Here is an 11495-nt window from a genome sequence, read left to right as displayed (position 1 = left end):
GTGAGTCCTCAGTGAGAACACCCACTCCTGTTCTGAACCACAGCAGGAGGTAGAGCTCAAAAAGTCAGCGTAAAGCAGGATTCACGCTCTTAAAAGTGTCTTCTTCCTGTTTCAGAATAAGTTTCTGCCAATCAGAAACACCCAAATGGCTCATCTGGATTCTCTGTTTGTACCCTGCAGAAAAAAGGCAAGATGCACTACCAGATCGCCGTCATCATCAACTTCCTGGGCCACTGCATCTCCATGGTGGCTCTGCTTGTAGCCTTCTTCCTCTTCCTGTGCTTGAGGTGAGACTCTGGCCTCATGATAATCCTGGAGACATCCTCAATGTGACTGGTGTCGCTTTTCTCCGCATCCTGTGAGGTTCAAAGCATCTCTCGTTCTTATTTGAAAACCATTTGGTCATGGGGGTGAAACCTCCGCTATCTCAACCCAGCAGATGTAAAAGGGTTTAGACGACACACAAACTAGGGCACATTTCACCACCAATGGGAATAATAGACCCATCTGAGGAAAAGGTGAGAAGCAGAACGCTGTTGTGGATTCATGCTGGGTTGAGCGGTGGAGGTGAGAAAGTCTCGGACAAACTGAAATTAGCTGAGCGTTAACGAGAGAAAGGTCTTAGCACCCTGTATCGATCCCACAAACGCCACTGGGGAGTAAGAAAAGCGTGAAAGGGCATGCAGACACAGAATGGTGAAGCTCTATGGGACAGCATTCTTCTGGCGGGCTGAGAGGGAGGATGAGCTAAAAATGGCACCAGGAGGAGAGGAATCTGGTTTATATTACTCACCTTCTTTACTTTGTAATGAAATGGAGAACCACTGAATGCTGAGGCTGTCACTCTGGTGAGATGGAGGAGAAAGCTTGACACTCTGGTGCAGAGTGGTGGAACGAGGAGGAGTGGAAGGAGCACGGTGTGTATTTCATAAGAAATGGCAGGTTGAGCGTTGTTAGCTGCATTGTGTGACAGATTTCTGAGTGAAATTCGACTACGAATGACCGTTTGATGGAAACATGACCCTCTCCGGGACTGTAGAGCTTTACTGCTCATCTATGATGAAAAAGAAAAAAATGTTTCTGAAAAACCTCTTCTGGCAAAAATGGATTCATGTAGAAATCATCTGCATTTTTATTGCACTTTTACACTTTTCTCCTCTAACCTGAACCAGTTAAATCACAGCAAACAATTGAACGTTTCTATTAAATCCAAAACTAGTTTTGCTTTCAGGTTGAATAAAACTGGATCTTGCTGGAGGAGGAGCTGTCTAAAACCGGTCCAGACCAGCAGGGTTCTGAGGATTGTTAACCTAATGGGGAAATCTAGAATCAGAATCAGAAGGGTTTTATTGCCAGACAATCGCAACATTAGGAAATTGCTGCAGTACTTGGTGCAAAAAAGGAAGATAAAAAATAAGAGATAAGAAAATTTAGGAAGTATGAATACAGTCATGATAAAATAATGATATAAAGTGGCTGATATGCAAGACGGTATAGGTACTAATCAGAGCGGATCAGCTTAGGTACAAGCCCAACTATAATCTTTCTAGATATTTCTAGAATCTAGATTTATGTGAACTGTTTACAACTCAGAAATACATAAAGAACTTCATGCTCATTTCTCATTTCTTTCTTTATTGAACATGTAGATCAAAAGACTAATTAAAGTATTCAAAAAGTATTCAAAAAGAAACCCGTACACACACATATATATATGTAATCAAATTTCAAGGAATAGCAAACAAATAAATTATTTTCCCTACACTGTGTGTCATAGCAATTTTCTTATAACATGTTTTATCCTCAATCACACAAACAAAATTTACATTTTTATGCCCCCCCCCCCCCCCCCCCATATTCACAGCTCCCAGTTCACCAACAACAGACAATTACAATCAAAGGCATCACCCTTACAACTTTTCCTCATCCTCCACGTAATTAATTAGTATAATTTTTTTACACGTATCTTTAAACTTCTGCAATGAGAGACTTTGCTTTAGATCCCCACTTAGCTTATTCCAAACTTTTACACCCGAATCAGAAATACAAAATGACTTTAATGTTGTTCTAAAATATGTATGCCTAAAGTTAAGTTTGTATCTGAAATTATATACGTTATCTGGTTTTATAAATAGCATTAATAATTTGTTTGGTAATAATTTCCTATGCACTTTATACATGAATGTCGCTGTATATAGTTGAATTAAATCTTTAAATTTTAGTGTTTTTGAATATATAAATAACGGCTTAGTGTGTTCTCTAAATCTAACATTGTGTCCTAGATGTGGCAGTATTCTGTGAGAGGCCCAACTGTTCTATTTAAAGTGCCTGTATCGTGCTATTTCACAACTTCCAGAGCAAAGGTAGGTAGGTAGTATATTATTAGGGTTGGCCATCGTTTGATTTTGAGCGATTCCGATTCCAACTCCTTGTTTCAATTCCGGTTCCTATCGATTCCTGATTCCGATTCTTTCAAGACATGACATGCTTTACATGAGCTAGCTAACCACAGGTCCTACTTGATGAAATCATCTTAACTTCAACATGAATTTTTATTCTATGAACAAAAACATCACCTTCATTTAGACAAAAACATGTTTTGGAAAAAAAAAGAAAAAGACTTGCAAAACAACCAGTGTGTTTGTTTCTGACCACAACCAAAGTCTGGAAGAAGCCCCTGGGATGAGAGGCTAAATGTCTCCAACATATCCAGGAACGTCCAGCTGTTTTCAGCTAAAACTCTCAGGATGATCATGTCCAGAATGACTGAGAACTAACCTCCATGTTGCAGCAGCGTTCAGTCAGAACAGGAAGTGAAACTTAAATGTAGCTGCTGTCAGTAACAGTCTAACAGATTTTAAACATTAAAACTCTCAACAGAAATAGTTCAGAAAGGTAATTAAAATGTTCACAACTTTGTGTGTGATTTATTATTATTATTATTATTATTATTATTATTATTATTATTATTATTATTATTTATTGTGGCAGAAGCTGATGTGGTCCACCACAGAGAAGCTTCTCTAGCATGATGACGTTAATTATACTACAGGTTATTGTTCAGTCTTCTGACACTCATGCTCACACACACACACACACACACACACACACACACACACACACACACACATGCAAACGGAGAAAAGGTGATATAGGTGACAGATTCCGAGCCTGATTTATTGTCCCAATGCGCCCCTGAACTTTATAACCATTAAGCTAGCTGTTAGCATTTTGGTTGTACTCCTCACTTTGGCCTATCCGTCAAGTGAGTTTAAAGTTGGAATGGCGCTGGTTTGATAAAGTCATCCATCTGAAAACACACACTGGTAATGGCTGTGGTTTAAAAGTCTTTGAAATCACGGTCACATTCTGGCTCCGTTTTTGAGAGTTTCTGAAGATAAAATCTAACCATCTTCTTCAGGAAGACTGGATCCGGAATCATCTTCCAGACAAAAGTCCATTATTGGGCTCTAGGCATTATTTAAATTGCAGACTAGATAAGAAAGAAATAATTTCTTCATAACTGTGGAGAGTAAAATTCCTGCTATAGCTACACAGAGAGAATGGATTATGGTGTTTACAGTCCAGGGGAGGAGAGACAAGATAAATGTAAAAATGCTTTCATTCCACTCGGAGCTATAACTACTGGAGATACAAAACTCTGTAAATGTTCCTTTGAAATCTGACTGATGTGTATGTCGTTTTAATTTTACTTCCAACTGGGTCACTGTAAATGATCTTGTTTCGTTTTAGTCTAGAAGTGTCATGATCCGCCCCGCCCTCCCTGACTGTGTCTCTCCTGCCTTTATTAACCTTAATGTTCTCACCTGTCCCTCATTACTCTGCCCATGTGTTCCTGATTTCCCTGTGTATTTATACCTCCCTTCTTGTTGCTGTCTTCGTCGGATCATTGTTGTTTGTTGTTTTGTGCATGCTCGTTTTGTCCTGTCGCTCCCGTTCTACAATTAAACCATTTTTATTTTTTCATCCGTTGCCTGCTCTTCTGCCTCCTGAAACCCACCACCACACATGGTCTGCCATCTCCACCCTCAGAACACGACAAGAAGTGTCTCTAGCATGTCTCCCAAGTTGGTCTCAAATTCCTCCCTGAATCGTCTCCTATTCCTTCACTTTCTGAAACTGAAAAAGGTTTCAAGCCAGTTCCAGACCAGTTCAAGGCTGATTCAAGAAGAGTTTGAGTCTGGTTCCACATCAACATCACCAGACAAGTTCTCAGCTGATTCCAGAATAATTCCAGACTGGTTCAAGACTAGTTCTAGTCTGGTGCCAGACTAGTTCTATAATGGTTCGAGACTGGTTCCAGAAAGCCTCTAAAATGGTTCCAGACTAGTTCCAGAATGATTCCAGACTTGATTATGACAAGGTTTTCAACTAAATTAGTTGTAGACTGGTTTCCATGTGGGTTACAGATGAGCTCTAGACTCTATTCAAAAAGGAAATCTGTTGAATAAATGTTTAAACTTGTTCATAATTCCAGCAAAAGGAGAGCGAGACCCGGAGAACCCTCCAGGATGTCTGAAGACATCCTAGAAACTCCCTGAACGTTGTTCCCAGTTTGTCTTCACTAATCTCAGCGCAGTGAGGTTCCGGTCGAATGGGAATACATTCCAGAGTTTCTAAAAACATTAATAAGTGTTTTTATCTGTGATATCTGAGTTGGATGGTAAAGAACAGCCTGCAGGTGATTTTTTTTAATATTAGGAGGAGATGTGAGAGCCTGAGAAAATGAACGCCAGCAGCTGTTTCTAAGGTTTAGGATTTCATCTTTGCTCTCTGTGTGGAGCTCCTTCTGGGTATTTCCACCCGAGTGTGTTTGGATTATTAAAAAGGGTTTCGATTTTCTTTTATATCACCTGTTAGCTGTTGATTCTTTATGCATCTTAACCTGTTCACACTTTGTTTCAAATAAAAACTAATTTTAGTTGATTTATTTGGTGTTTTTGGACACTCACACATAAAACACACAAGTCTGTTTCAGAGTAAAATCATCCTGCTCACTCCTCTTGGATGAACACATTTCAGATCTTAACCTTTGATCAGATAATTACAAGTGACTCTACTGAGGATTTGTTTAACACTTACAGGGATTTGTGCTTTCTGTCTGACAAAACCGTTTGGTGTAGTAAGCATCTGAGGTGAGATTGGGCTGGATGAAGACAGATGGTGCCCTGACTCAAAGCAATGTGCTTAGATGGAATGATGTAGGTTTAAAAAAATGATGAACACTGTGCTTAGTGTTCATTAAAGATTGATTTCAAATTAAAAGCTTGCCGTTTTAAAAACAGTCCCTCAGCTATTTGTCCTCTTTATTAACTCTCATCTGCTTCAACACCTTCAAGGTTCATTTAGTTTTTGTTTAAAGAGTCAAACTCAGAAAAATGAATAGCAAGCTATGAAAAGTTCCCCGTGTATCCTTCTGTAATGTGAGGGAAAAGAACATTTCATACTTAGAAATGCTTGAATGCTGCTGCAGTCATACTGATACTTTTAAACTGTGGTGTTATAAATAAAATGTAGGATTTCATCTACCACATTAAGCTAAACTTTATCAGTGTTGAATAAACTTGATCAGGTTTAAATGGGGCGCCACCAGAGTATTCTGCCATATTAGGACCTCCAAACTGATCTAGATATGGTTTAAATCAAGGGGGCCACTTGTGGGACACAACAATTTCTGCAGTTAACATAGGACTAGGCATGAAATCACTACCCTGGCTTGCCAGACTTGTCCTCTGTTTAATTCTGCACAGAGAAGGAGTCTGGTAACTCTCCCGTGCAAATAACCCCACCCCCTGAGAATTCTACCCGAGCCAATCAGCACTGAGCAGGGTACGTCTGGTTACTTAAAGGCAGAGAGGCACATGAGAGGCGGGACTAACCAGCTCAAAAATAACCAATCAGAAAAAATGCGGAAATGCCACTGTACCGCATGTGTCACGATGGTCGACTGGGTACGGGAGTTGAGCTTGGTAAGGATGTTTGATGTCTGGATTATTTGGTAGAGAACTCTGATCATGGGTTTCAATGAAACGATGACTGAGTGAAGAGCTGGTGCGGCGTCTTCCATATATAGGCTTGGGTGTGACTGGGAGAATGCCGGGAGTTCCCGCGAGGAGCATGCTGGGAAATGTGGTCCAAGATGGAGGCCGGTTAGCTGGGAGAGGCCGGTCCGGGGGCTTGGGTTCTGACAGTATGACACTGTAGTCTTTTAGATGTAGCCAAAAACGGCGCCTGGCGATGGCGCAAACATCTTTCTTTAGAAGAAAGGCTGTTAGCGGTTCTTTCTGTTGTGGTTTTTAAAACATGTCCAAGAAGAAAAACCTGCGGCAAACTCCACTTCAAACGCCATCTTCGTTGTTTATGAGAAACTGAGCATTGCGGTGTGTGATGTCTCCGGTGTGAAGTAGTGGTTACTGCAGCTCGCCGCTCCCCACGGGGATGGGTCAACTACGGAGAACAATTTTCACCACACCAGTGTGTGTGACAAGTATGGGACTTTAATCTTTAAACTCTGGACTTTTTGTAACATATCTATGTACATGACATTAAAACTTGACATTATGAATAATTAGGGGGGGTGTCCTTTTGATTGACAGGTAGCAAATGAGCCATCAGTGCTTGCGGCTTGCCGCCTAGTCTTCTCAAGGGAAGGCCTCAGCGTCTGCCTCACGTTAAACAGTGTTAGAGCCTAGAAGGCAGAGGGTAGCAGAGTTGCTCAGCCATCTTTCAGACTGCAATCCTGATATGATAAGTTTCCTGTAAAATGTAATTCTGACATCAGTCTCTGAGACCTACATCAGACTCTTTACCCAATGAAAGGTGACTGGGAAGCTGGATTCTTGTTAAAGTAGCTTTCCGGTGTTTTCCCCTTTCAGAAATGATGCATGTTTTTTCAGAAATCCGTAAAAGTGGTTATCTTATTATGTACTTTGATATAATGTGAGCAATATGTCTTTATTTATTTGTTTATTTATTTATTGCTAAGCACACCCCCTGCCCAGCAGAGCTCCGTGCAATAGGAAACTGAGCACCGACCAGAACTAACCGATAGCGTTAGACGACCGCTTACTGATGCTTCAAATTTAAGGAATACTTTGGCTGATGCAGAGTTGATGAACTTTTCACAGACAAGAAAGTCTTTAAAATATAAATACATTAAAACATAACATGGCATAAGAATAATACTCATAAAACATGTTTCAGCTCTGTTTGTCGGCTACAGAGGCACATTTATAAAAGGAACGTGAAGTCGCCATCTTACAAAAACAGTGTGACAGACTTTGTGTGTGATATGCTTGTCAGCCACTAGATGGTGCCATCGGATAAGAGAAATACTCTGGAAAGAGACGAAGTTGTAAGATTAGAGAAGCTCCTTAGATAGGAGCTGCATCTCAGGGTCTGGTGCAGCTTTGACCAGCTGGTCAGAGGGAAACCTCTCATTTAACTGACTTGTTTAAGTTTTCTGGTACCTTTAAAAGTATTGAAAAAGCCTGGACTTTTCCAAACAGCTTTTACGAGGATGTCCCTGATGGTTTTGTAATGGGCCATTCCCATCTGTACCCGGTCGGCCCGGGCCGGGTAGCGTAGGTTGTTTACATATCTGGGTGGCCTGGTATTTTTCCGGGCTAATCAAGGCTCATTCTCAGCCCTCTTCTCGAGGGGGTCTGCTTCAGGCCGACCAGGGCCAACACACCCACTGCTGACAGCAAATTCACACCTTCCATTAGAGCAAGCCTCTGATTGGTGGGTAGCCCACATGGGCTAAAGGCAAGGATGTGTGGAATCAACCGGGCCAGGCTGGGGCCGACTGGGGCTACCCGGCCCGGGCCGACCCGGTACAGATGGGAATGGCCCATTAGCAAAGCTGAGTCAAGGTACTGGACTCACCTGGACTAACTTCCATCCTCTCACCATCATGATACAAAGTCCAAGGCCCTTTTTGCATTTGTCAATCTGGGTGTTTTACAAATACCTACTTGCCACCACCTTTTCTTTTCTGCATATACACACTGCGTTTTTGTTCAAGAAAGGCAGAAACCTTTCTAATTGTTTTCCAACGTGGAGATTCGTATTCACTCTGTTCTTGGTGCATAAATGTGGACTAACGATAGACAGCTGTTTCTGCACCTGTCCTCTATCTATTTAAGAAGTTTTTACATTGTCTGCCTCTCTTTATCTGGATAATGTTTATGATAAATTTTGATCTCAAGAATGTTTATAACTGAACAAGCTGCTCCCATGTGTGTAAAACTTAATTCACATTATTCCTGATTTTTTTTGTATTTTGATCTTTTTCAACATTTCTGCTTTTCATTTCAAAGCTATCCAGTTACATGTAGGCATGGCTGACTCGGTTTCACGTTTAGACAGACAGTTTGGTTTTCATTCTCCTCCAAGGCCTTATGAATCTGTTCAGACCTCGTGTAATTATTCATGACGCATCTTTTTAGACCAAAGAACAAGAAGTTCCACCAACAGACTTCAGGGTGAATCAGTGGCGGAAGATAATAGAAAGCTGTGACTACACCTGGAAATAACTTGTCAAAAGCTGACCCAGAGTCAGAAAGTGATCTCCTTTAAACTTATAAATGTTTCATTATTTCAAGGCCCTTAAGCTGTGGTGCCTCTGAAACACTGTTTTGAAGGTTTTTTTTTTATTGTCACTTGTAAGAACATCCTCCACTCTGAATCCTGAAGCTGAAGTAACTTTAATGGTTTTTCACTGCAGAGCTCCCCACTAGGGACCCAGAGTGATGTATGATCTCTCAGTTAAAAGCTTACTATGCAATACCACCACCCATCCAGGACTCCCTGATCATCAGGAACTCGTCTGCTTGCAGTGTCTGTCCGTCGCCGGTGTGAAATCCCCAACAGCAGCAGGATCGATACCGTCTCCAAGTTAACGAGGGAATGTGGGGAGACTACTAACAACCTACAGCAGCAGTGATTTTAATGATCTAATTCCCGTGATGGATCTTTGTTTTACAAAGCAGTCAAATCATCTTGAACAAAGTGCACGGAATAATTTAGGAATGATAAGAACTTCCCAGCAGAAGCCCAGATAACTGCTGGCAGATGTTATCATTTCATTCCTTAATAACAGATTTTAGTTTTGGCTTTTTTAGTAGACGTTGTGGGATTACTGCATGTTTTTAAATAATTAGCTGAGGATTTATCTTTAATCAAAATTGTGTTTCAGTTAGAGAAATCCTGGTCTGCACCGCCTTGGACCAACATTCTATCAAGTTCTTCAATGTGCACACAATAGTTTTTATGTAATCTTACTAATGACTGACTTTATGAACCATTGAAACAGCTTACTCATAGGGAAGGAATCTACGGCTGTATGTCAGACTGTCTCCGTACGCCATTGGACAGCTCTACAACCAATCAGAGCAAGGAACAGTGTTATGTAGTCATTGCTATGACAACAGGGGAAGTTCGCCATAGAACGTTGAAGAAGAAGAAGCAAATACATTGTTTTTTTTAACCCTCCCACTGTCCTAATGGTTGTGACCTCGTAAGGAAAGTTGACCACTGAGCAGGGTTGATGGTTTATCACTTGGGTCCACGTGGCAGGGGTGAGGAGTGAGCACCACCTCACCCTTGCCACGTGGACATCAAGGGATAAACCATCAATCCTGCTCAATGGTCAACTTTCCTCACGAGGTCACAACCATTAGGACAGTGGGAGGGTTAAATAAAAGACTCCAGTACCTCTATCTGCTCATGTCTCCTAAAGAAAGGCACACGTCTAAATCATTGATGCCAAAGCCGCTACAAACCGAGCGCCATTCCTGAGGAAATGTCATCTTTGTAATTTTCTCTGTTGCAGCTCTGGTGCTAAGCCCACCCATCATCCCTCTACAATCATAAAGCTCTGTGATTGGCCCATCCTAAAACTGTTCTGACCAATGGTAGTCTTGATGAGGCTACAATGGAGCATCACAGGAAAATATGAAGTGTCAGGTTATTTTAACCTAGAGTTTTAACAACTATTTGAAGAGTAAACCAACTCAAACATCAGAGTTTAAAGTCTGTTAAATTCTGCAGACATGCAGAGTTCATTACTATTTCATTTACACGCCTATTCCAGTGTTCATTTTAGCACTAATTTGCTACTTCTACGGTTGGTCTAGAATAATTGAAACAACTTCGATTTTTCTGTTAAAATGAAGGTCTTGTTGTAAATTATAAAGCTAATCAGTATTTATGACGGTACTATGATAATAATGGTAAACGGTCTGTAATTGATATAGAGCTTTCTAGAGTCCTGGACCCCCCCCCCCCCCCCCCCCCCCAAGGTGCATTACAACAAAGTCAGTCATTCACCCATATGTATAACATACGAAAGATCAGACCATACCTAACACAACATGCCACCCAGCTCCCGGTGCAGTCTACTGTCAACTCCTGCCTCGATTACTGCAATGCCCCTCTAACTGGTCTTCCAGGCTGTACTGTGAGACCTCTTCAAATGGTCCAGAATGCAGCGGTGCGTCTGGTCTTCAGTCAGCCAAAAAGAGCACACGTCACCCCTCTGTTCATTGAGCTCCACTGGCTACCGCTAGCAGCATGCATCAAATTCAAATTGCTAACACTAGCATACAAAGTCCAAGATGGTACGGCTCCCATCTACCTGAATCCTCTTGCAAAGGCTTACGTCTCGGCCCGGCCGCTCCGGTCATCACAGGATCGTCGGCTAGCAGTGCCTACACCACGCTCAGGACAATCCAGACTCTTCTCATGCATCGTTCCACAAATGTGGAATGACCTTCCAAGCACTACCAGAACAGCGGCTTCCTTTTCAATGTTCAAGACACTTCTGAAGACCCTGCTCTTCAGAGAGCATCTTCTAAACTAGCACCCTCCCTGCACCCATCCCCCTCTCTACTGTCCACTCCTTGTTCCCTACTCACTATGATTGATGTCAAGTTGTTGCTGTTATTGTTGTTGTTAGCCTCAAGGGCAACATGCCGATTATCACTTGTAAGTCACTTTGGACAAAAGCGTCTGCTAAATACATAAACATAAACTCCCTCACAAATCCACAAGGACTACATGAATGGACTGCATGGGAACTTAACGAGGACTACACCAAGACAAGTAAACTACATGTAAATGCATCAAGTAATTTTCTTGACAGATTTTTGATGTTTTCTGGTTTTCAGTTTTTCCTCAATTGAACTAATTAAGGCCCCAGTAATGCAGGGAATGAGGTCACAGAACATAATTACTATTACTGAAGAGCCCTCATTGCTGCTCCTGCTGCAGCTGCCTCTTGAGCACTAAAAACAGGATCTGTACCATTTTGACATCATGGCCAACGATATTATTTGATTGCAACACAATACAAATGCATATTTTTTGCAGCCTTCTTTTTTCTGAATATTAATGAGTAATAGCTTTTTCACAAGGTCTTTCAGTGGTTTCCTTTATTTGTAGTTTTGGGGTTGCCCAAGAGACAATATTGT

General features: G+C 41.4%; 1 protein-coding gene across 1 annotated transcript in view; it reads left to right on the top strand.

The window, feature by feature from the left end:
* LOC107387289 (corticotropin-releasing factor receptor 1) overlaps positions 1-11495 on the top strand; it is a 112642-nt gene that overhangs the window by 82462 nt on the left and 18685 nt on the right. The window contains exon 6 of the mRNA XM_015962179.3: positions 181-287. Coding sequence (XP_015817665.1) covers positions 181-287 — 107 coding nt within the window. The remainder of the gene's footprint in view (positions 1-180; positions 288-11495) is intronic.

This window comes from Nothobranchius furzeri, chromosome 16, assembly GCF_043380555.1.
Source record: "Nothobranchius furzeri strain GRZ-AD chromosome 16, NfurGRZ-RIMD1, whole genome shotgun sequence".
Taxonomy (NCBI): domain Eukaryota; kingdom Metazoa; phylum Chordata; class Actinopteri; order Cyprinodontiformes; family Nothobranchiidae; genus Nothobranchius; species Nothobranchius furzeri.
Note: the sequence above shows the minus strand (reverse complement) of the source record. Positions and strands in the feature narration are given on the sequence as shown.